We start from the raw sequence: 25,271 nt of genomic DNA on the forward strand, positions 1-25,271 counted from the left end.
CCTAATGTGTGTGCCATAAGCAAAATTATGGGATCATCAAATGTCTAGAATTTTGCAAACATTAGAAAAACGCTTGAAACAATTTTCTCTCAAAAAATAGTTTTTTCTTATTTTCTACCACAGCAATCATCTCATGGCCCCTTGTGTGGCCTAAACCCTCAAGCTAAGAACCACTGTTTTAAGGGTAGACTGTCACGTGTGGCTGTATGTGGAGGTGCGGGAGAGAAGGCTGGACCCAAATGCAGAGCAAACAGGGATTTATTTCCTTCTGGAGAACGCCAGGGCAAAAAACACAAACTCCAAAAACCGGATGAGACGGCTGAAACTTAAAATACTTCCACAGGAATAGCATCCCCTCGTCTAACTACTGACTGCAACAAATGCTTCTGCAGGGAACAAAGGAAGAAGGGAGGTATAAATAGGGAGAACTCAAATGGTGATTAGAACACAGGTGAACATAACGGGGACAGGTGAAACTCATGAACACAAATTACAAACATAAAGCTGCAAGAGACCAGAACAGGGGAAACAGGAAGACCACACAAAATAAGAGTCCTCTGGCAGGAAGTCCCCAGAGGGACTCATGACATAGACACAGGATTACGTGTGTGAGATTGTTGCTGTCAGTCCAAAATATTACAAAAAAAGTCTACTTTATAATAACACAAACTTTCTAAGCCTAAATTTTTAAGTCATAACCCATTCAGTGACCTTGTACCACCAGTAGTCCCACTGGGGCAACAAGCCAGAAAAAGGTGGCTCAACTGTGAGGGAAGCACAGGAGTGAAACAAAAAGATGCATGTAGCTGTACTTCAGGCTTCCAGGCATGAAGTACAGCTACATGTGTATGCATGTTATAGTTTCTGTCTACAAGTTTACAAGTTTGTGAAGATGTTGCTTATTTATTCACCCAGTGCAGCTGACCAATGCAGACTTTAGCAGCCAACAGGGGTAATGAAGGGTCCTGTGGCCTCATCCTGGCACACTCTTTAAATACAGACACAGCACCAACCCCCTGGAAAACACACACACACACACACACACACACACACACACACAAATGTCAATGACAAGTTCTGATAAATGTGCACATGACAGCAGGTTATCATGCAGCCTCAAATGACACAGATCACTTCGAGTGTATCAAATGCATGTCATCTCTCCTTATGCAGCCGTAATAGACCTATTTAGCCACACAGTCACTTAATACATGTAGGTCAATCATTAATGGACCACATGCACATGGACATGTGCTCACACACATGCACACACATACATCAGGATGGCCATAATTAGAAGCGGATCTGACGACACTGAGGCGGCCCCTTCTCCTTCTATGGAGCAGCCTATTTCTAGAGCGCTCCATTGATCTGCAGCGTCACTTTATCCTGAAATTCAGATCAATTTTTCTGTCACACAAATGGGCACACAAACACACACCCACACATACACTTAGAGGTATTCTGGCTCCTGAGAACTCCCATTTGAACATTTAGCAGCAAATGGATTCAATTGTATTTGTCAACAATTTATTTTTTATAACTATAAATTACTAGCAATATCTAAATTGTTCATACTGAGTAAAACTCAGTTGTGAATGTTAGTTGTTGCACATGTGGACATGAGAGTGAGGAAGGAGTGTCATGAGGTACATGACAGAAACATGACAGAAGGCATATGTCTCCTTTGGGTGTGGTGTTATGTGCTGCTGGTATATAAGGATAAATGAACTCACCTTCCCTGCCGCCATGAGTGACAGGCCCAGCTGGTGCCAGAGGTGGAACTCGTTGAATGAAAACTTCATGGCTCGTTCCAGACACTGGAGAAGTAACACACATACAGACACACAAATATGCTTCAGTTAGGTCGTTGTGTACAAGTGTATAAGCAGATGTTCCAACAGAGTAAACCTGCACTGGGCAAAAAATAAATTAAAAAAAGAATTATATATATATATATATATATATATATTTTTTTTTTTTTTTTTTTTTTCTTGGAAAATGTAGCCAAGAAGAGTAGCCACTCCATTTAGTGACTATGTAAAAGAGTAAAATGAGTGAATATGTTTAATGTGCCTAACTGTATGTGTGTATATATATATATATATATACACATACAGTTATACACATATATATATATATATATATATGTATATATATACACATACAGTTATACACACATATATATATATATATATATATATATATATATATATATATATATATATATATACACATACAGTTAGGCACATTAAACATATTCACTCATTTTACTCTTTTACATAGTCACTAAATGGAGTGGCTACTCTTCTTGGCTACATTTTCCTAATTAGTCACCACTCACCACCCACTCTGCACTGTTTCAGGACATAATGATGTGAGTGATGTGTGTGTGGACGAGCAGAGGATGGCGTGGAGCGCCGATCAGTCAGATGTTGTCAGTCATGCTGAAGTAAGCTAAACGAGGATGAAGGTCTGGCTGAGGTTTTGATTTAATAATGTGCACTTACTACAAAGGCTGCTGACCATTTCACATGCAGTCAAAGATGTCATGCTGTACAGCGCTCAACATACAGTATCGGCCTCTGTGTGGTCTGATTAGCTGACAGTGTGGGCTTAGACCTGCCTGATTTGAAAAAGGAATGAAGCTGTGTATGAATTATTATGATGAAATAAAACTTGTCAGGGCTGTTATGATGCCATATGAAGCTGCTGCTGTCTTTGCTGCAGTGCTCATCCTTATCAACCCTGCTACAACAAGCACTAGGCCATTACAAATCCCAACTTAACCACTGTTTAGAGTCTTGATGTATTTTGCCATAACTGCATAGTCAAGAACAGACAGGGGGAAAGAACTGGGTACACTGACTCAACTATGGATGTAGTTGAGTAGGGTCATCCACTGATTGCACAGTTCATCCAGCTCTTCGTCCATTTGTTAAAGTGTCCTTGGGAAAAACACTAATGCATGGTGGCTGGTGGTCATCACTGACTGAATGTGCGTGAATGAGAGTCGAATTGTAATGCTATGTAACTAATATATTTTACTGAGGAGTTGGTGGAGACCGAAACCAAACTAAAAGGGGAATGAATATTGCACATGCAGCACATTAATCAGTCCTACTGTTGCTCTGTACCCACTGGAGCTGTAAAATGTGGGTAAATGTCCAACATATTAACTTTGTAAGGTGAGAATATCTCCAAAAAGTATGTCTGCTCAGTTAATAAAGGATTGTTTCATTTCCTTATCAATTAAACCCCAATTATTTCATAATATGCTTTCCACTTAATTTTAAAGGCCAAAAAAACATTTAATTGTTCAAAAAGTCCATCCATCCATCCATCATCTATACCTGCTTATTCCTAACCAGGGTCACAGGGATCTGCTGGAGCCTATCCCAGCTCTCTCTGGGTGAAAGGCAGGGGTCCACCCTGGACAGGTCCCCAGTCCATCACAGGGCCACATAGAGACAAACAACCTCACACACTCACACTCACTCCTATGGGCAATTTAGAGTCACCAATCAACCTGACATACATGTTTTTGGACTGTGGGAGGAAACCAGAGTACCTGGAGAAAACCCACACAAGCACAGGGAGAACATGCAAACTCCACACAGAAAGGCCCCTGATGGGTTTTAAACCAGGAACCTTCTTGCCGTGAGGCAACAGTGCTAACCACTAATCCACCATGCTGCCCATGTCAAAAAGTCAATGACACATGTGGACATGAGAGTGAGGAAGGAGTGCCATGAGGTACATGACAGAAACATGACAGAAGTTCAATGAAAAAGGCCACAAAGATCTTTACATTGTGTCATTTAACCTAGCTATATGAGATAAATATTATTTCTAGCACTGACACTAAAATTATTGTGCTTTTCTAAGTCTTTAGGCTAGAAAATAGTCAATACTTCCCTTTAATTGTAAATTTGCGAGGATTAAAAGGTGTTACAGTGGGTGTAGTGAAAAGGATGAGGATAACGTAGGACCCATATGCAGAACCCAGTTCTGTATTAGCCTGAACTCACCAGGCTCAGGCACAAACAAATTAAACTCACCACTCTGAGTCAGGCAACAAACATAACTGAACTAATCCTCCAGCGAGGAACAAAGGAAAGGAGGAAGCATAAACACAGTGGACAAACCTAACTTGAGGCCACCCCCCCAACCCCAGAGGCACTTGTAAAGAGTCAAACAAAACGGAGTAGGAATTTAGCACATAAAAAATAAAGACAAAAGGAAGGGAGCAATAGACAGTGAGCAGGCTGCTGACAGATGAAGAGACTGAGAGAAAGTGAAAAAAGCACATAATGCCCCCACTCAAAATGGTATGAAAATATAAGCTCCCACTTCAAAGCTCCCACTAACATATTTCTCACAGGTTTGCTCTCCTCCCCTCAGGCCTCCAGAATAGAGTGTGCATGTGTGTGAATGTTTGAGTCAGCACACCTCGGACAGCATAGCATATTGCCGCCTCCTGGCCATCCCGATGGTGAGCAGGTCGTAGACAGAGGTGGCATCCTGCAGGCTGGCCTGGCGAGCCTCAGCCTGATCTGGCAGACAACTTATCACTGCGTCGCCACTGGCCTGGATCAACAGAGACACTAAGTGAAAAAGACCATGAGGAGAAAGAAAAGGAGGAAGACTATGGATGCTAAAGGTCGTTGTGTTGGTGGTCTCAACTACAGGGATCTCTGAGAATTGTGCTAACACTGTAGGGAGCAGAATGCCTGAGAACGGTGTGTGTGTATCTCACCATGGACTCTGTGATGAGCAGCAGCAATACGGCCTCTTCCACCACGTCCTGAGGGCAGAAGCAACTGCAAGGACACAAGAATCAGGAAATAGTTTGAAGAATGGAAAGTCTCTCTCTCTCTCTCTCTCTCTCTCTCTCCCTCTCTCTCTCACACAGAGGTTTTCCAGAGGTAGACTGCCAGATTGTTCACAGTGTCCAGTTTCTGTCTCACCTGTGGTGCTGTAACATAACCCTGACCACCCTAGGTGTATCACTACACAGCACTATCTCAGATGTCACACACACATGCGCACACACAAACATACTTGCATTTCAATCTTTGTGAGGACACTCATTGACTTCTCTAGACCCGTACCCTAACCTTAACCATCACAGCTAAAAGCTTAACCTTACCTTAACCCGAACCTAAACCTAATTCTAACTTTAACCCTTAAACCAAGTGTTAACCCTAAAATAGGAGTCCCAAAATGGTCCTCGCAGCATTAGAAATACAAGCACACGTACATACAAACTGGTTTCTCCATTCCTTCCACCTCTACCTCTTCTATCCCTCTTATTCATCACTGTCTTAGCCTCTCTTCCCTCTCTGGTCCTATTAAAGGACACATTTTCCATACACAATTGTGGTCTTTTAGAAGAGGTAACTGATGACAAGAGCCATGAACAATACTGAAGGATCTGTTCCTCAGGATGAATTCTCCTGTTCCTCCTCTCCTTCTGATCTCAGACATGGATTTAGATCTTCACTTATGATAGTGTGGGCAGGATTAGTCATGTGGCAGTGACTAAGTATGGCTCACAGGGCCTGAGCAACACAGGATCCCTGCAAAGAGGGAAATGCAGGGAGAAGGCAGCAAAGCAGTGATATGGTTTAGGGGTCTGATGCAGATAACCAGTGTCACATCAGGACTGTGCAGGGAATGGTCATGCTTTCCGAATATTACTATATGTTACCTTAAATGACTTCAGGTCATGTTATGCTATGCTACATTATATTATCATATGTTATGCTATGTTGATATGCTGTGCTTCTCTATGCTTTGTGTATTATGGTATGTTCTTGGTCTGTTGCTGTGTCATTTGAGTAACTCAGCTGTGGGTCAGAATTGGTTTAGCTGAAGTGGAACTTTCAGGGGTTTAATTGATAAAGTGATGTGAGCCTTTATATTGCCCCTTATGATGTTAAACCCCAATTAAACCTGGCATTTAACATGTTCAAACTAAGCCTAAGCAAAAATCTCTTCTTCAGAGTCACACAAGTTGAGTTGCAGATTACACTGATAACAGAGGGAAGATGTGTGAAATCAAAGGTGTGCTATGGGATTCCTCATTTCTGGATGAACCAGTGCAAACTGCTGCCTGTAGGAGCAGCCTGCTTGCAGGTTTGTTACATAACACCAATTTACTTTCCATATAAAAGTCTGTTCTTTGACTTTGTACAGACGTGGGTCAGATTCACACCTCCCCGATGATGACTCATAGTCTTTCAGTACAAAATAACCCAAGAATCACAAAGAAACTTAAAACCAAGTTCCAAGATTAGTGATTGCTGAAAGGATGTTAACTAGGAGAAAAGTGATTAACCCGGGCTGAAAGTAAACCTCTGACAGAGGAAAGTGACACCTACAGAGATAACTGCTTTGTGCAAAATAGTTAGCTGATAGTGGAGTAACAAAGCACAATCACAGGAGACATTAACCTTCATAAATGTTAAGCAATTGCACTTAGCACAGAGACCACAGGACAGACTGGGCAGTAGAAACAATAGGATTAAGAATAAAACATAAAACAGCTCAAAAACAAAAGAGACTGAAACAAAAATGAGAAAAAACCGATACAAACCAATCAGTGGTGTAACGCTGTGGTGGTTTAACAGTGGGGTAGACGGCATCTTTGGAGGCGGCAGCTCCCTCTCTGTGGAGCCAGGCGGAGGGTGGGGGACCCAGCGGGGGCCAGTAGCTGTCCTCACTCACTGAGCTCAGCAGCACTTGTGCCAACTTCCTTGCAGCAGACTTCGAAGAAACCACAATGAAACCATTAATGAAAGTAGTACTAATTCCAGTAGTACTAACTGAACAGCAGACAGTGATAGTTAATGACCAAGATACAACCACTACTTTTATACAATTGTGTGAGTGTGTGTGTGTGTAAGACACTGACCTTCCTGAAACTCTGAGACCCTCGTGACTCCACCACCCTGAGCACCCTACGTAGCTGGTGAGCACCCTGTGCAAGATGACTAACACACACACACACACACCCACCCACAAAGACACACACAGTCGTCATTGTCATTGGGAGTGTGTAATAAATAAAGTGCACAAAATAAATACAGAAAAGAAAAAGCAGGCAAAACATGAATAACAAGAGAAGTAATGACTAGAGCTATACAACAGAAACTTCAGAGAGTATTTACTACGAGTATTAGTTTTAGCTATTTAACCTAATAAATTGGCAAGCAAGTGTATGTGACAGTCCATCCCTCTATCCATCCATTATCTATACCCGCTTACTCCTTAACCAGGGTCACAGGGATCTGCTGGAGCCTATCCCAGCTCTCTTTGGGTGAAGGACAGGGGTCCACCCTGGACAGGTCCCCAGTCCATCACAGGGCCACATAGAGACAAACAACCTCACACACTCACACTCACTCCTATGGGCAATTTAGAGTCACCAATCAACCTGACATACATGTTTTTGGACTGTGGGAGGAAACCAGAGTACCTGGAGAAAACCCACACAAGCACAGGGAGAACATGCAGACTCCACACAGAAAGGCCGGGTTGCTGTGACAGTCCAAGATTTGTTTAATACTCCTGTACTTTTGTTAGAGCAACACTGACACCTGCTGGTCACAAACTGAAACATGTCTCTGCTGCACTGAGGTCAGTGAAGGCCACTATAGCATGCACTGTGACATCAAAATAAATGCAGGCAGATAAACTATGACTTCTGCTCTATGATTATAACCAATAATATATCCAGCAACCAACTTTATATCAAACATTTATTTAAAATGATGCTTTCTTTTACAACTGTCACAGCAATTTTCTATGATGTGGTGGGCCACTCATAGTGTTGGCTGATAATCTTTAACTCTTCACGGTCAAGTCAAAATGATTTTAAAAAACCCTTTTAACAGGACAAAACAATGATTTAGTGTAAGCATGGCATGCATGTAGGATTATTAAACCTACCCCCTCTGCAACAGACAAAGGTAAGCACTCTGTAATGCAGCCTGCAGGAAGTAGCCCAGCTCGACGTCCACAGGCGTAGGGAGTGGACTGGCTTTGGCTGTTTTGGTGTGTGGTGTGGTCACTATCTGGAAATACACACAACGATTAATAAGAAAAAGTAAACAGAAATAAATATCTGTGAGCCTTCAGTCCCTGGCTTTATCTTTTGAGTGTTGCTGCAGTATATCCTCACTGTCATAGCAAAGCAGTTGTCTTTGAGCGAACACACAGATAAGATCATTATGTCATTGCTACCTAAGAGCAACGGTATTTGGATATTTCACTTAAGTAAAGTTAGATGTATAAATAATACATTAAAAGTACTGCATACAAAATCTTACACAAGTACAGATGTACAGGCAGCAAAAACCTGCGTTATACTACATGTACAAAAATTCACCTTATCGAGCTCCTGCAGGTAGGCTAGAGCTGCGTCACAGGCCCTGAGGTAACAGGACAGACTCTCCTCCTCCCTCTCTGACAGACGAACCCGAGACACTGCCGAAACTGTCTGGTGGTCCAGAGACAGACCTGAAACACAAGGAGAGACCATGGTCATGAACTCTACTACCTCTTACTACTCTGGCACTACATCCCATATCGCTTTCAGTTTGGACATGTTACTGTTTTTAAAAAAAAATGCTGCTATTTTCTCACATGACAACCAGTGAATGACTTACAAAAATAGAAGCTAAACTAAGCCAAACCTTTAGTGGATTTACCATGTTAAAAACAACTCTTTTGAACCCATGGACATGCTGGTAATACAGCCCTGAAAGCAGGATGTGCTTGTTTTCCCACATTGTGCTGTGCAGATGGGTGCACTGCATGAACACACATGAAACAGGGAGGCTGTGGTCCAGATGCCTGCTCTGATGTCTGTTAGTGGACTTATTGGTACAAATAAACGGATGGAGCAGGGACTTTTCTAGACCGCGGGAGGCCTGAGATGGACAGCAGCCTCAGGCGAGACGCCAGGCCTAATCAAATAAGTAGACAGCTGCCAATAGACAAGACATCATGATCCAAATATTCACATTTGAATTCATTCCCATAACAGTACATAGGCTACCCAAAAATCATGGGAAGGAGCTTTATAACCCCCACAGGAGCTGATCTGTTTTCTCATGTAGCTTCTGCGTCATTATGACAACCCACTGTTATTATGATTTAGTGGTTTTCAAAACAACCAAAGGAAATCAAAATCTGACAGATACTGTAACAAAGCTCTCTTCAGCTTCATGAGCCTGAGGTCATGTCCGATTATCAGGAAATGGGAAATACACTGACTGATGATGATGATGATGATGATGATGATGATGATGATGATGATGATGATGAGTGTATTTTCTAAAGACTATATTTCTACCTTATACTTCTATTTTCTGGCTGTGACCTTTGACCTTTCATAAAGTTGGTATTCAGTGTGTCAACATAGAAAGACTCAAGATGGTATCTGACTGGAAAAACAGCACACTGACCCCAGACAAATCTGCTGCAACAAAAATGCATTTTTAGACTTTGGACAGATTGTGTACATGTGAGTAATTGTGACTGAGTGTGTGACTAACGCTGAATGTTTCCTTGATATATGACTCACAAGCACCTTAACTACCAGCTGATGTTAGGACTCAAATACACTTGGAGATTACACATATAATGACCTACCCAATCAAAATGATGTTTTCCAGCCATATTACAATCATTTCCCCAGATTGCATTTCATCAGCCCCACCCTCACTGCTGTTTCCACTTCCAAACCCCATACAAGGACACAGTGATTTTAAGGATGTAATGACTTTTAGCAAATGGATTAGGAATGGGATCATTAAGGAAAAGCATGCAAGGCTCAGTTGAGTCTTGCCTGGTGTGTTTTTCAGGGAAACATGCCAGTGCCCCCACTGCAGTAAGACCCAGGCTTAAGAGGTGAGAGGTCTGCTGTAAATCTAAACTGTACACCACTATAGAAATCCCACTGACAGCTAACAGGATAACAGCTGACACACCATACCTTTATTAAGCAGGTGATCTTTTGTTTGTTTGTTTTGATTGGGTGGAGTTCAGACTACTGTGCAGGTGACCGCTCTATGAATTGAGGTACATGTCATAGTCAGTGTTTTCTTGTGTCTATGTACTAAAACTGCTTAAAAACCATAACCAAAAAAAGCACTGTTCTCATCTACCCTACAGTATTTGTACAGGAAATGACAATGGCAGATGGCAACTTTGCTGAAATATTATCTAAGCCACTTTTTGGAGTAACTGTGACATAACTAACTGTAACTGTAACATAGCTATAACATATACAGCCGGTAGGGTTTTTAGGATTACTGTACAAATTTCACTATTCATATATATTTTCTCTTTCAAATAACTCTGTTAAACATTGAGGTTCATTAACAACATGTCTGCTGGTGTTACTGCTTTATTTGGCCAGTCTGACTTCTTTATAGTGATCTTGCTGCAGTCCTCACTAGTTAGTATGGTGATCACATTTGGTACTGAATTTGTAATAAGCCAGAATTTCCCTTTAAGTCTAGAGAGGCCTCAGGTACCTTTAATCACAAAAGCCTCAGCGAGCAGACGCAGGTGGTAGGTAGGCTGGTCATCTTGTGTCAGCTCCTCCAGTCCCACCCTGGCACACATTCCCTGGGCATCCCGGTAACGCCCCTGAACATAGTGCACTTTGGCCATCAGCAGCAGAGCTTCATTCAAGTACCTGGGCTGGAGGACAGGAAGGAATAAATGGTTGGCAGGATTAAAGCAGAAGTGTGCCCTGTGCAGTAATGGTTTCAGTATTTTCTTTATTTGGTAAAATAAAAAAAAAACTAAGCTGGACAGAGGCAGGGGGGAATCTAGAATAGGCCTTATGTCAGATCAGACGGACTGTTAAACGGCCTCGGCTCAGTATGGTGTTGAGGTGGACTTTGGCCTTGCACAGTCTGGGTTGGTTCTTGTCCATTAGAGGTGTGGAGCTCCGTAACAGGTCTATGTTTTCTTGCAGACACTCCTCAAGCAGCGCCTCAGCCATGAGCAGTGTCCCGTAATCATCTAGGGAGTAGGATTGAAAAAGTTAAAAGTGAGCTGAGTTTGCTGGAGTAAGTCTGAGCACAGGTTCACAGGTCACTTGTCTTTGTAGCCAAAACAAACCTCAATTTTAGTCCATTAAAAACAACATTTCCCACCAGCTCAGGGACAGCAGTTCAAATATGCTTTGGTCCTGAGGTCTGCTTAGAAGCTACAGTTTCCATTTCCCTCATGGTTTCCTTAAAATAGCTTTGTAATCACATGATAAGCACTCTACATCCACCTACACTAAATCAAAATATCAAAGTTTACTCATATGGTAAACTGACCCTGTTCTGACTGTACCTTACATTCAGACAGTGTCCAGTATTAAATCTCCATTTTTGCATACACACACATTCAATTAAGGTCTTCCTGTTTAGCTTTTCCATTCAGTGTGTGAGCAATGTTTATGTCATGATACACTTGAGATATCTGCCAGTTGTTTTTATCAGTACAGCCAAGGCTAAACCAGTGAGTGGAAGGTGAGGAATAAGCAGCAGGACGCATCCCAGCCCGTAACAGCTATTTAATGACTTCGCACAAGCTGGAGCATAGACTTTGGAAAGAGACCGTGTTGCAAGAAAGCAACCAGAACATGCAATATTCTTGTTTCAGTGCAACGAGACTAGTAGTAAAACAAACAAAATTAGAGATCACGCAAGCTGTTTCCAAGAATCATTTCATAATCTCATTGTAGCAGAGAACAGGCAGTTATAAGTGGAAGTGGACAAACAGCAGCATTTGAGATACAGATTTCCAAATGGGAATAAAGCTGCTGTAATCAATATACACATTGATAACATGGCTGTTTGTGAATGGTGTCATTCATTGTGACAAACACAAAGACAGTGATTACCTTAAAAAAAATCAGCCTACCTAGTGAAAATAGGATATTTCTGAAACATACAGTACCAGTCAAAAGTCTGGACCCAGTTTTCATTCGCTCCAATAGTGTCTAGAGCTTTGACTGACAGTGTGTCCCTCAAGGGTTGGTGGAGACCAATAATAGAGCAAAAAGGAGAATGACTCTTAGACTTAAATGCTAAAATGCTCTGTCACTGCTGATTGTGTAAATGAATAACCGTTTGCTAACATGTTAGCCATATCACCTTAAAAAGTGATGGAACAGGATGTCCATTCTGTGTTTAAAGCTTTTTTCTACTGTCCCATGAGGCCATAAATAGCAGGTTCAAAAGCCGTCAAAACACAACTAACCTGCATGTCTTGCAGCCACACTGCATCCTGCAACTGCACTCTACACACAATCTTCCTAAATTTCATATTCCCCAGTGTGAAGCTACAACAAGCTGTTTCGCAGCTTTAACAATACTACAAAAAATGACTGTGGGGAAATATTGAAGCATTTATAAATGTATGCATTTTTAAAGTGCCTGAGTAGAAAAAGCGTCACATTAGTCTATTACAGCTTAGTCACTACATCGCCCAGCTTCATGCTAACCAAAGTAATTGTACTTTACTTTACCTCGTACGAGTACACCACTGTCTATCTTCTAGGGTGGCATTTACAGCTAAGTTTAGCTCCCAATTACTTCACCTGCCATAAAGTTCCTCCCTCCTAATTTAAAACTACCACGCCGTGCACACCCACTGTCACTTTAACACTTCAGTGCATGTGCAGGCAGGGAGAAACTGCTGGTCTGCACTGCCACGTATAACAGGCTCCATAACACATTTAGTCACGTCACCTGAACTGATATTTACACTATCAAGGTGAGAGGTGGAGGCAGATGAATTAGCCACACACTAAACACTAAAGCAATGCTTTATGAGGCACAGAGGTATAAGTGTGTTTCTTTGCGCACATGAAAAGTGTGGAATGACCTCAAGGGCAAAGGCAGCCAAGGATCGGTTCCCTGGAAAACCAAGTTATGTATAAGACATAGCAGGAGCCACTGTCACTGTGTTAACAAGATTTAGAGTCAAATTATACCTTTGTACTTCTCCTTCATTGCACGTGGAAACTTCCATGTGAACTTTTATTGCCAGAGCCATTCATGACCCCTGATCTGACCCAATGGGATGATGGTAGAAATTTACTGTTGCTGAAGAATTATTATGCAGAGAAAATGTTTCAGTACAGTAAAACACTATCTGGCTGATAGTTCAAAGTCCAATTTCTGCAGAGTAGGCTACAGTCCTGAAAATGTAATGTTCAGTAATGTGAGTCTTTAAATCACCTATATATACCTTTTGCAATCATTTGAGCAAATCTGCAAATGAGTGGTGAGACATAGAAAGAACTATTTGATCCCATGCAATGAACACATTTTTAAACACTTCTATCGAGGATTTTCTTGAAAGTAACAAACATCTTCAAACTTCCTGAAACATAGGTAACTCCCCTAAACTAAAGTTGAGCTTGAACAACTTATTTTCCACAACCAGGCATTTATTATCGGAACTGTTTCATTTCAGCCTGGCTTTTCTTATTTATTCTGGTTATTTTGTAGTGTGCAGAACAGTGAGCGCTGCGAACAAGAAGGAGAGACCTTAGGTCAAACCCTCCAGGTGGAAACCACTCACCGTCCTCGTGGATCCGCGCAGCATGCATCTGGTCGATGAGCCCCGGCATCTTGTCCCACTGACATTCGGCCCGGTAGCGCTCCAGTTCCGTTTCCAGCCGGACTTGGGTGAAGGAGACCCGGGATGCCATCGCCGCTCTGTCCCGGTGTTGACTGTACTCCCCGGACACGATGGGAGTAACAGCAGACTACCAGGAGAAATAAATATGTAATCTTTGCGTGTGGAGGAGGGGTGGAGGGTGGAGTGAGGGTTATAACAGGCACACAAGGTCATCAATAAGAAAACTCAGCGCGCAACTATAAATACTTAAAACCATTTATTATATTTTGAATGTGGGAATGGGGTGTCATTCCTAATGTGTAACTTCTTTATCATCATTAAGTTTTATGCATTTTGACAAGGAATTTCCTGCACTTCCCAGAACGTGAACTTATTTTTTCACCTCTTAACCTTTTATCATCTTGCAGCACTTTACAGTGCATATTTACTACAGTGCACGCTATTTTGTATAAAGTTATACGGTGGACGACAAGGGCAAACGCGCTGCCACAGCCAAAACGCCTGCAAAAGAGAAACGCTGCAAGAAACAAACGCTGCAAGAAAGAAACGCTGCAAGAAAGAAACGCTGCAAAAGAGAAACGCTGCAAGAAAGAAACGCTGCAAAAGAGAAACGCTGCAAGAAAGAAACGCTGCAAAAGAGAAACGCTGCAAGAAAGAAACGCTGCAAGAAAGAAACGCTGCAAAAGAGAAACGCTGCAAGAAACAAACGCTGCAAAAGAGAAACGCTGCAAGAAACAAACGCTGCAAAAGAGAAACGCTGCAAGAAAGAAACGCTGCAAGAAAGAAACACTGCAAGAAAGAAACGCTGCAAAAGAGAAACGCTGCAAGAAAGAAACGCTGCAAGAAAGAAACGCTGCAAAAGAGAAACGCTGCAAGAAAGAAACGCTGCAAGAAAGAAACGCTGCAAAAGAGAAACGCTGCAAGAAACAAACGCTGCAAAAGAGAAACGCTGCAAGAAAGAAACGCTGCAAGAAAGAAACGCTGCAAAAGAGAAACGCTGCAAGAAACAAACGCTGCAAAAGAGAAACGCTGCAAGAAAGAAACGCTGCAAGAAAGAAACACTGCAAGAAAGAAACGCTGCAAAAGAGAAACGCTGCAAGAAAGAAACGCTGCAAGAAAGAAACGCTGCAAAAGAGAAACGCTGCAAGAAAGAAACGCTGCAAGAAAGAAACGCTGCAAAAGAGAAACGCTGCAAGAAACAAACGCTGCAAAAGAGAAACGCTGCAAGAAAGAAACGCTGCAAGAAAGAAACGCTGCAAAAGAGAAACGCTGCAAGAAACAAACACTGCAAAAGAGAAACGCTGCAAGAAAGAAACGCTGCAAAAGAGAAACGCTGCAAGAAACAAACGCTGCAAAAGAGAAACGCTGCAAGAAACAAACGCTGCAAAAGAGAAACGCTGCAAGAAACAAACGCTGCAAAAGAGAAACGCTGCAAGAAACAAACGCTGCAAAAGAGAAACACTGCAAAAGAGAAACGCTGCAAGAAACAAACGCTGCAAAAGAGAAACGCTGCAAGAAACAAACGCTGCAAAAGAGAAACACTGCAAAAGAGAAACGCTGCAAGAAACAAACGCTGCAAAAGAGAAACGCTGCAAGAAACAAACGCTGCAAAAGAGAAACGCTGCAAGAAACAAACGCTGCAAAAGAGAAACGCTGCAAGAAACAAACGCTGCAAAAGAGAAACGCTGCAAGAAACAAACACTGCAAAAGAGAAACGCTGCAAGAAACAAACGCTGCAAAAGAGAAACGCTGCAAAACAAACGCTGCAAAGAGAAACGCTGCAAGAAACAAACGCTGCAAAAGAGAAACGCTGCAACAAAACAAACGCTGCAAAAGAGAAACGCTGCAAGAAACAAACGCTGCAAAAGAGAAACGCTGCAACAAAACAAACGCTGCAAAAGAGAAACGCTGCAAGAAACAAACGCTGCAAAAGAGAAACGCTGCAAGAATAATACATGGAAAACGGACCTTTCTCTTTTGCGGGTGTTTTGGCCGTTGCAGCGCGTTTGCCCTTGTCGGCCACCATAAAGTGACACTATCTGGACGATCATTTGGGATTACATTTACGGACTCCTTCCTGTCAGTAAAGGCTTCTTCCTGATACGAGTGTGGCATTTGAGAGGCCTTGATCTGTAGTAGCGTGAAGGAAGAGTTTCTAATCTTTTCCGTTAACACTTTAACTGGATCAGGCAGCTTAAGAAAGAGCGATGCAAAAAGAGCTGCTCTCTGGTGTGCAGCCCAGCTGAGGCAGACATACGTGCATATAAAGTGGTGTTGTCATCTTTTAGTAGCGTTTTAGTATTGTCACTTACTAAGTAATATTTGTGTGCTATCTCAAGGTGATGAATGCACGGCATCAAACACAAACGGTGGAGAAAACTACAATCTTTCATTCAGTTCACACTTTAATTGGGGAGAAACTGTCAACATGCACCAGCAGCTGAGCAAGTTTGCATTTGACGTATGAACCACAGCACAGGATGAAAATACAGGGGGAGCCAGGTGTCACTTTCTACTGTCTACTGAGATTCTCTACCAGCTACTTTACGACATTGAACAGAACCTCAAGCCTCCTGAACAGAGATTTTGCGGCGTCATTTTCTCTTTGGAAACCTGACATTTACTTGACTTCTTATCGGGAAACGTCTCCTCACAGCGTGCGCTCCTGTGCAGGATACACCTGACGGCGGAGCGCCTGCTTCATGCCCCCTGCTCACGTAAAGACTCAAAACTTTCTTCTCTCAAGATACATCACTCCTACTAAAAATACGTTTCCGTCTAACTAAACGTTCCATAAATCGCAAGGTTTGTCAAACAACTCAAAACGTTAGCTTCTATCAAACTTTATTTACGACACATTTTATTACCTAGCTAAGGAACGGTGTTATGAAGCTATATCAACTGCTATAAGACGCCATGAAGCCGTGTTTATTGAGTGACTACGGACGGTTGTGCAGGAACTTCTCTCGCTTCGGCTGTATACTCTCTGGTGACGTTAGCCAATCATAATGCGCTGTCGTGTCCTATGAGGGGCTACGGTAAGCCACTTGGTCCATAAATGTTGTGAGCAAGCCCAATCGCCAGCTACCGAATAATATAAGACGTAACGGAGCAAGGTGATACAAAAATACTTCATTAGGTATGAGCCTTTTTAATATTGATATCATAGTAAGTCTTGTAGCAGCTTACAAGTTAAACAGGTTTAGTCATTTTAATGTAAGTCAGTCTAGAATTTAGTCTTGTTTGCCAGTTTTATAGCTTTTAGCTAACTAACATTACAGCATGGTTCCGTTAATTTCGGCCACAGCTGAATACAGCAGGAAATTATTATCATATTAGCTTATAGGCGTGTTTTGTGATTTATTTTAATGAATGATTTAATTAATGACATTAAACGTATGATGCACAAAATGAATGGGTATTTAATGTATATATATCGTGATTTTAATGCATGGTTTTGTCATTGTTATATTGTAGGTGTCGTTAGTTGATCAATATTGCCAGCCAAAATTGAATCTAAACTGACGTAGGTCTAATACGATCTTAACAGCTGAAAAAAGAAAAACATGATAAGATAGCAGATTGAGGGTTCTGTTTACAGTACTAGGACATGTCAGTAAACAGTGTGAGTGAATAGTGATAAGACTTATTAGGATTTAAATATGGAAACCAAGTGTGTATCAGGATATGTGATAATGCACGCTGGGTCAATGAAAGTAAGAATCTATGACTGTAGATTTCTTTTTACAGTCTCTAACTGTCTGTGTCCCTGTCTACATCCCTGTCTGCATCACCGTCTGCATCCCTGTCTTTCTGCTTGTGTGTCTGTGTCCCTGCCTGTCTGTGTGCGTCCCTGCCTGTCTGTCTGCGTCCTTATCTGTGTGCCTAGCAGAATGAGGACTGGCAGGTGTAGTATGCACTGGGGCAGTCTTCTTCTCCTCCTGGCCCACTGTCTGCTCTGTGTTCACTGTCACGTGGATCATCATCAGCAGCCGCCAGTTGTAGAGAGTGCTGCTCACTTATCGGGCCATGGCCGGTTAGACAAAAACATGGTCCAGGACAAAGAGTGAGTGATATCCCCTCATTCAAAAGGGTTTTTTGCGCATATTAGTGAACTAGTAAACACAGTGAACAGCATTAATCATACACCAAGTCTAATCAAAAGCCTCTTTTTCTCCCAGTCACATCATGGAGCATTTGGAGGGAGTGATAGACAAGCCAGAAAAAGACATGACACCACAGGAACTTCAGCTGCACTATTTCAAGATGCACGATTATGATGGAAACAACCTCTTGGATGGGCTGGAACTAGCCACAGCCATCACACATGTACACAGAGAGGTAGGTGTGTGTGGTTGTGTATGTGTTTACTTTTGTCCTTAGTCCTAAGGTGTGAACATAGTTGTTTACTTGACGTTTCAGTTCGCTGTTTGTTACTGGCTGTTTAAAGGGGGAGTACAGAGGTCATGTGTGTGACCAGTTTAATGCACATTTGACAAAAATCTTTTACATTCTCCTGTTTTTCTAGAACAATAAATTGCTTGTACTATTGTGGAAAACCCACCTAGCAGCTACTTTATTGCATTTTTGTTTTTTTAAATTTCACCATAGAGTGTGGTCCTATGTTTCCGGGGGTAAATGAGACTCCTAATGTCAATAGGCAGTAACAGTATATATCTAAAAAAAACTACAAGACCCAGAAATCATACAAAATACTGTAACATCAGCAAACTACAAATCCCATGGTTGTAGTTGACTGATCTGTTTTTGTTTTTTGCAGTATAAAGCAATTATGTTTGTGTGAATTAACAGGTACATTAATTGATTGTTTTGAACAAAACTGAAAAATACCTCGCTCGTTCTCTCAAGTTGATTTTCTGTTTATTGATTAATCACCATATTTTAGTTGTAAAGTAAATATTCTCCTAATGACTGACCTCTGTTGTTGCCAAACATGTTATGAGATAATGTATTTCCATAAGTTTTGTTGTTGCGTTCTTTCTCAGGAGAGAGGAGAAGGCAGCCAGCCTATGAAAGAGGAGGAACTTATTGCTCTCATTGATGATGTTCTGAGGGACGATGACAAAAACAATGATGGCTATATAGATTACGCAGAGTTTGCCAAATCCCTGGAGTAGAGTGTCTCTGTGTTTCTTCATGTCGACAGCAACAGTGAGGGGAGCGTACGTGGAGCCAAACAGAGGAGCAGCATCACATTTGGAAGATCTTTGTTTAATCTTCTCCTTGACTCTCACAGGTGATCATTCAGGGTTGTTAATTTTTGAAGCCTTGAATAATTTCCTTCTTTCTAAGTTTATGACAATTCTTTTTTTCCCAGAACTGGTTATGCCAGCAAATTAATAAGTAACAAAAGGATGACCCCCTTTTTTAGTTTGATTCTGGTGTATGTTTACAGTTCACTGAAGGACACTGCTTTTTCTCTTTCTTTTGTAGATTCTGTGAAACCCATTTCCCCCAGTATCACTAACAAAACATTTTTAGTGGTATGTAGTCATGCAGTTACCTAGATCTCTCATACCCTGGAAGAATAAAACCTATAAATCTACCTATAAATCTTAAAGTGTGTCTTCTAGCGGTGCTACACCTACTTCACTCTGACATGTAAACAAAGTGTCATCACCTTACGCTTCCCCACCTCAAACACTGTAAATGGTTGACTTTACATCGTTAAGCACACTGTTTGATACCTTACATAGTGGACCAAATGATTCCTTTCACTTGTTCTGTGGTTGAGGATGAGGAACAGAACAGAAAGTGGCCTTCCTCAGATCTCTAGGATGTGTAGGTAGAGTGTAGAAAATTTGTTGAAATTATGAGGTTTGGTTCTTTGAGGGAAGCCCACGATCACTGGCAGGAAAAGACAAAACTGAATGTTCCCAACAGCATATTGATGCCTCATGTTTCTTTTGAGGTAATTTTTGCTGTTATTTTCATGATTATTGCAAGAACAATAGGAGCACGATTGTCCTCACTGTAGTCAGACAGCCAGTAGATACCTTGACATTAGTCTATTGTTATAAAAAGATTGTGAATTCTCATCTTTGCTGTAGGTTGCTGGTGTTTTATCACTGAATAAGCTGATCTGGTTGGTTGGTAAAGCACATTGGCTGATGCTGCTGCCATTACAGTTTTTCAAAAGCTGACTTTGCTTCACGGGTTTCCAGTAAAGCACTTGAACACAACAAATTTGTTTCAAATATTACAGTCGCTGCCTTTAAAACAGATCTGAATAAAATGTATCAGGTCTGATTGTGTGTCAGCATTTACTGAATCTATCAATGATTTCATATGGATGAATTCTATATTTTTGCCATCCAATGCTGATTCTTCAATCAATTCAGGTTGATGTTAAAAAACTGAAAAGTGTAACAGAAGCAACTGTGTTGTCTCTACAATGTGAAACATTAAAAAAGCCAAAATCTGCATGGTCTCTTGTTTTGGAGTGGCTGTTTCAATTTATGGAATGCAATCAAAATAACCATTGACTAGATTACTTCAGGAGCTTGCAGACATCACATAACCTCCATCAATGCATAGAGGTAGAGCTAATGTTTTGTGAAGCTGGCTTGAACATTTTTTACACGGTAACCTTGGTATGCACCTCCCTCTGCTGATAAGTGCAACAGGATGCAACTGGAACTTCCATGAAAAACTGGTATTTAGACCTTGAGTTAATGGTCAAACTGCTGTTTTAAGCTCATAAATGCAAATACATGTGAACAAAGATACCTGACATCAAATCAGTGCATTTAAAGGTGATTGCAGGATATGAAACGTGTTCCAGGAGTTGAATCTACAGACTAACTGGAAAATGCAGTGTAAACTGAATGTGTGACTGTATAGAACAAGGTGCAAATGAAAAGGGCTTGTTTTAATGCATTTTATTTTGAAACATACATTATGTTTTTGTGGTTACATCTTAGCTCCAGTGGGAGGCAGGGTCCAGAGGCTGCATGGAGGCCAGCGAGAACATGGGTGGGGTAAGGTTGCTCCTCAGAGGGCTGTACCAGTTGTCATGCTGGGGCTGCTGGGAGCTCGGCTGCGGGGGGACGCTGGGGCAGGGGCACTGGCCTACCGTGCCTGGGTGACGGGTGTATGCCCCAGAGGGGAGCATGGGGGAGAGGCGGGGGATGTGTGCCAGAGTCTGGGTGTAGTACTGTTGAGCCATGGTGGATGGCTGCACATGCATGCCTCCCAGCAGTGCCCTGTGGCCTGGCATCATACCCACTGGGAGAACCTTGTGGGACGCCCGCTCCTGCTTACGCTGTTTGGCTCTCCTGTTCTGAAACCAAACCTGCTGAGACAAGGATTGGAAGAAAGGACAAATTAGTGGGTGCAAGTACAACACCAATTCCAAAAAAGTTGTGATGCTGTGTCATATTTACATAAAAACAGAATGCAACGATTTGCAAATCTAAAACCCACATTTTACTCAACACATCAAATGTTTAAACTGAGAAAATGTACAATTTCAGGAAGAAATAAGGTAATTTTGAAATTGATGGCAGCAAAATGTCTCAAAAAGTTGGGACAGAGGCAACAAAGGCTGGAAGAACATCTTGCAACTAAATGGCCACAGGTTAGTAACATGATTGAGTATAAAAAGAGCATCTTGGACAGTCAGAGTCTCTCAGAATTAAAGATGGACAGAGCTTCAGTCTAAAAAGCTGCATATACAAATTGTCTAACAATTTCAGAATAATGTTCCTCAGTGTAACATTGCAAAGACTTTAAATATATCATCATATACATTCAGAGAATAGGGGGAAATCTCTGTGTGCAAGGGACAAGACTGAAACACAATACTGGATGCCCATGATCTTCAGGCCCTCAGATGGCACTGCATTAAAAACAGGCATGATTCTGTGATGGACATCAATGCAGTTCAGGAATACTTTCAGAAATCACTGTCTGTAAACACAGTTCACCGTGCAATCCAAAAATGCAAGTTAAAGCTCTATTGTGCAAAGAAGAAGCCATATGAACATGATCCAGCAGCTGTCTTCTGTGGGCCAAAGCTCATGTAAAGTGGTCTGTGGCAAAGTGGAAAACTGTTCTGTGGTCTGACAAATTAAAATTTGACATTTTTTTGGCAGCCACGGGTACCGCGTCCTCCAGACTAAAGAGGACATGGACCTTCTGGCTTGTTATCAGCACTCAGTTCTCTGATGGTATGGGGGTGCATTAGCTCCTATGTAATGGGCAGCTTGCACATTTGGAAAGGCACCATCAGTGCTGAAAGATATAGTCAGGTTTTAGAGTGGCATGCGCTCCCATCCTGTAAAAAATAGGTTTCACGTCACTGCTGTCAAAAGATGAAAATGTAATTTAAAGGCTGTCCCACCTGTATGCGAGCCTCATTGAGCTTGGTAATGCGGGCCAGCTCCTCTCTGTAGTAGATGTCAGGGTACTGGTTTTGTCCAAAGGCCACCTCCAGCTGTTCCAGCTGTTTGTGGCTGAAGGTGGTGCGGTGGCGTCTCCTGGCTGGGGAAGGGTAGACCCTGCTCTGTCTGCTGTGACCAGCAGCCACGGAGATCTCACACAGTGACCCCTTCCTCACTGACTCACCTATATCTGTTTTCAGGATGAAGAATAAGAAGGTGGAGGTGGTATGTCATTGCTAAAAAGACTTTGACTTTACAGCTCCTGTTCCTTCACTACCCTTTGTTTCCCAGGTTGTCATGAAACAAGAAAAAAAAAGTGGCCTAAAGCTGTAAGAGCACATTTCACCAATGACTGTCTCAAAAAAGAGGGATTACACTGATTTTCTGGTTCCCACTGCCACCAGGCAACCTGAGAGCAGGAGAGCTTTAGCTGTCAAAGACAAGCTCGTGAGAAAGAGATACCAGAAACTGGGGGATTTGACCAAGATTATTAGCACAATCACTGACAAAGTGACTAATCTGTCAAATTGGTGGCCTGAGCTGACCTCGCTTGTTCACCTCATGGTGGCTGGAGAAGACATAGTGGCATCTACTACCAGGCTTTACAATTACATGACTAATGAAATTTCTTTTTTTCTCTGTTATTTTTTACTAAATCTGCTCAATTGTTTCAAACTTTCAAAATGAATTTTTCCATCAAGAATTTAATTGGACCATGTAGTCCAAAATAGTCTAATAATTTAAATATAATAAAGCCCAGTTCAACAAAAAAATATGCTCTGACCCATTGGCTTTTAGGGCCAAAAGTTGGCCCCAAAGCAGTTTATTATTATTAAAGAAACTCCATGAATATTTTCAAGTTTAAAAATCTCATCTCAACATCTGTAACATTCTGTAACATTGTTAGTCTTTGTTGTCTAAACTAAAGTAACTTAACTTTCTAATAATAACGTGGTCTTGTTTGGACTCACCTGCAGTGGAGCTGACAGTAGCCATATCAGAGTAAACCTCTGCACAGTCCTGGTGGCTCCTCACTGTGTCCCCTGCTACTTTTACCTGGGCCATCACTGCAGCTCTTCTCGCTAACAGGGTGATCAGCAGCATCTGATCCCCCGCACACACACAACCCACCTTAAAGTCACCTGCAGTGCCCATGTCCCACCCACCTGGTTTATCTTTACCTTTCTGGGTGTCTGCCTCAGGAGCACACAGTAGAGTAGCTACTGGGACCACAGATTTGTTCTGGTTTTACATATTTTCTTTACATCACATCCATATTAGGTACATCTGGACTAATTTTTTAAGAATATTTTTCTACTTATGTATTTTGGTAAAATTTTTGAGGACTTTTTGCTTTTAATGGAATATTTTAACTTTGTGGTGTTATTGCGGTACATTTATCTAAGTGAAGGACTGATAACAGATTGTTGTTTGCTCTTGAACTCATAAGAAGCTGCAGTTCGAGCAGACCCGATGATGAGCTGCAGCTGCCACTGTGACCTCCAGGTGGCACTCAGGCTGTGTCTCACAGACGAACTGGAGCTGAGTAATAAAATCCTGCACACACAAAAGAAGAATCCCCATCAGACCACAGCTTGATACAGAGGTTAAATGTGGGGACCACCCACCTGAGTACACTCACCAGTTTTCCACAAACACAAGCCTTCTCAGATCAGCGCTCGTGTTTGGTTGGCTGTATGTTAACTGACAATACACCCCATTGGCTGGATTAACTCAGTTGAACTCCTGCATAACCTCCCGGGAACCCAGCTGCTATCAGCAGTTCCCATGATGCTAAACTGAGTCCAGGGCCACTGTTGAAGAATGGCCCACTCATACTGAGCTGAACAGCAGGAGGAGACCCAGTAATGTCCTACTCAGCCCTGAGTCATGACAGTGCAGGATGGGATGCATACTGCATAGCTGAAAAGCACCAGCTGGATTCAAAAAGGCAGTAATTCATCATGTGCTGTATTTTTTGAACACCACAATTTCCTTGTGTGTGTGTGTATATACTGGATATCGCTATAGTTACATAGTTAATTGTTTACTTGGAAAACTCTGCATATGTTTGGCACATGCAACCCACTGAATAACCCACTGCAGGGTTGCCTGTTACATATGAATTTTCTGCTTAAATTAATCTTGAAATGAACATTACTGTAGATTCCTTGAGAAAGTTACTCACTTTATTCTGGGCTTTCTATGAAGCAGCATCTAATTTGATTCCTTGTGACAAGTCGTCCACAAGGGCTAAGTCCTGTGTTTCCTGGAAGAGATTCCATCCTACCCGTACGTGTGTGTGTGTGTGTGTGTGTGTGTGTGTGTGTGTGTGTGTGTGTGTGTGTGTGTGCGCGCGCGCGCGCACGCGTGCATGTTTGCTGTAAAGTCCTCAACAGATCCCATATGCACCTCCTATGTTTCCTCAGACAATTCAGCCACAAACACCCCCTAGTAATTTTCTGTCTTCCACTATACTACTTGACCCCTTAATTAATACAATGTATAAGAAAACACCTAATTCAGTCTTAAATTTACATATCCATCCATCCATCCATCCATCCATCCATGTTCTATACCCACTTATTCCTTAACCAGGGTCACAGGGATCTGATGGAGCCGATCCCAGCTCTCTTTAGGGTTGAAGGCAGGGGTACACCCTGGACAGGTCTAAATTTACATACCCTCTCACAAATGTTTAACATAAGAGTCACTGTTTCTGATTTTAAAAAAAAAAACAATTTGGAAAAGGTTTATCTCATCTCATTGGGAGATATTTGCACTTGTTTGTGGGAAATGGGAAACAACTGTGTAGTTGGATTAATGTATAGAATTTTTCTGTGGCAAAATTAAGACCATATTTTGCAAAAACCCCAGACTTCCTGACTCAAAGAGGACATTACCATATGTCCTCTTCTTTGCCCCAGATGTCAGCCCACAGAAATTCAGTTGAAGGCATAGACTGAACACTTGGCATCAGAGAAGCTGTTTTGTTCTATAGCTCACAAATTAATACAGTTTGGATTTACTATCGCTCACATCAGATGTGGTCTTTATGCTGTAGGCAGCATTTTTCTGCAAAAAAGCATTGATAAACCAATAATAGCTGACCAGCACCAAACAGGAATTGTGTATCACAAGTCACATTGCACAGTCATTTGATTCATTGTTGATGTAAAAATGTTTGTTGGTGCAGCT

At 41.8% G+C, this 25,271-nt stretch overlaps 3 protein-coding genes across 4 annotated transcripts in view; 1 reads left to right on the forward strand and 2 right to left on the reverse strand.

The window, feature by feature from the left end:
- Nucleotides 1–13,820, reverse strand: part of ttc7a (tetratricopeptide repeat domain 7A) — a 44,562-nt gene extending 30,742 nt beyond the window's left edge. The window contains exons 1-11 of the mRNA XM_026309303.2: nucleotides 13,609–13,820; nucleotides 10,883–11,046; nucleotides 10,551–10,719; nucleotides 8,396–8,526; nucleotides 7,957–8,081; nucleotides 6,920–6,998; nucleotides 6,602–6,771; nucleotides 4,760–4,823; nucleotides 4,453–4,590; nucleotides 1,737–1,820; nucleotides 912–1,016 (exon numbers count right to left, since the gene is read on the reverse strand). Of these exons, the coding sequence (XP_026165088.1) occupies nucleotides 912–1,016; nucleotides 1,737–1,820; nucleotides 4,453–4,590; nucleotides 4,760–4,823; nucleotides 6,602–6,771; nucleotides 6,920–6,998; nucleotides 7,957–8,081; nucleotides 8,396–8,526; nucleotides 10,551–10,719; nucleotides 10,883–11,046; nucleotides 13,609–13,738 (1,359 nt within the window). The 5' untranslated portion in view covers nucleotides 13,739–13,820. The remainder of the gene's footprint in view (nucleotides 1–911; nucleotides 1,017–1,736; nucleotides 1,821–4,452; nucleotides 4,591–4,759; nucleotides 4,824–6,601; nucleotides 6,772–6,919; nucleotides 6,999–7,956; nucleotides 8,082–8,395; nucleotides 8,527–10,550; nucleotides 10,720–10,882; nucleotides 11,047–13,608) is intronic.
- Nucleotides 13,821–16,695: 2,875 nt separating this feature from the next.
- mcfd2 (multiple coagulation factor deficiency 2, ER cargo receptor complex subunit) lies at nucleotides 16,696–20,112 on the forward strand. 2 transcript variants are annotated; one of them, XM_026310277.2, is made up of 4 exons: nucleotides 16,696–16,807; nucleotides 17,561–17,734; nucleotides 17,850–18,009; nucleotides 18,675–20,112. In XM_026310277.2, exons 2-4 carry the CDS (start codon nucleotides 17,562–17,564, stop codon nucleotides 18,804–18,806), a joined length of 465 nt encoding a protein of 154 aa, XP_026166062.1. In that variant the 5' UTR covers nucleotides 16,696–16,807; nucleotide 17,561; the 3' UTR covers nucleotides 18,807–20,112. The 2 variants fall into 2 exon arrangements, with proteins under 2 accessions (XP_026166062.1, XP_026166063.1); XM_026310278.2 differs by having other exon boundaries at nucleotides 16,702–16,807; nucleotides 17,558–17,734.
- A 496-nt stretch (nucleotides 20,113–20,608) lies between these two features.
- Nucleotides 20,609–23,890, reverse strand: prop1 (PROP paired-like homeobox 1). The gene is made up of 3 exons (XM_026309744.1): nucleotides 23,045–23,890; nucleotides 22,034–22,263; nucleotides 20,609–20,983 (listed from the first exon to the last, which is right to left on the reverse strand). The coding sequence occupies exons 1-3, from the start codon at nucleotides 23,226–23,228 to the stop codon at nucleotides 20,609–20,611; spliced, it is 789 nt and encodes a 262-aa protein (XP_026165529.1). The 5' UTR covers nucleotides 23,229–23,890.
- Between the last annotated feature and the right edge of the window lie 1,381 nt (nucleotides 23,891–25,271).

The sequence above is a fragment of the Mastacembelus armatus genome, chromosome 15, assembly GCF_900324485.2.
Source record: "Mastacembelus armatus chromosome 15, fMasArm1.2, whole genome shotgun sequence".
In the NCBI taxonomy this organism is placed as follows: Eukaryota; Metazoa; Chordata; class Actinopteri; order Synbranchiformes; family Mastacembelidae; genus Mastacembelus; species Mastacembelus armatus.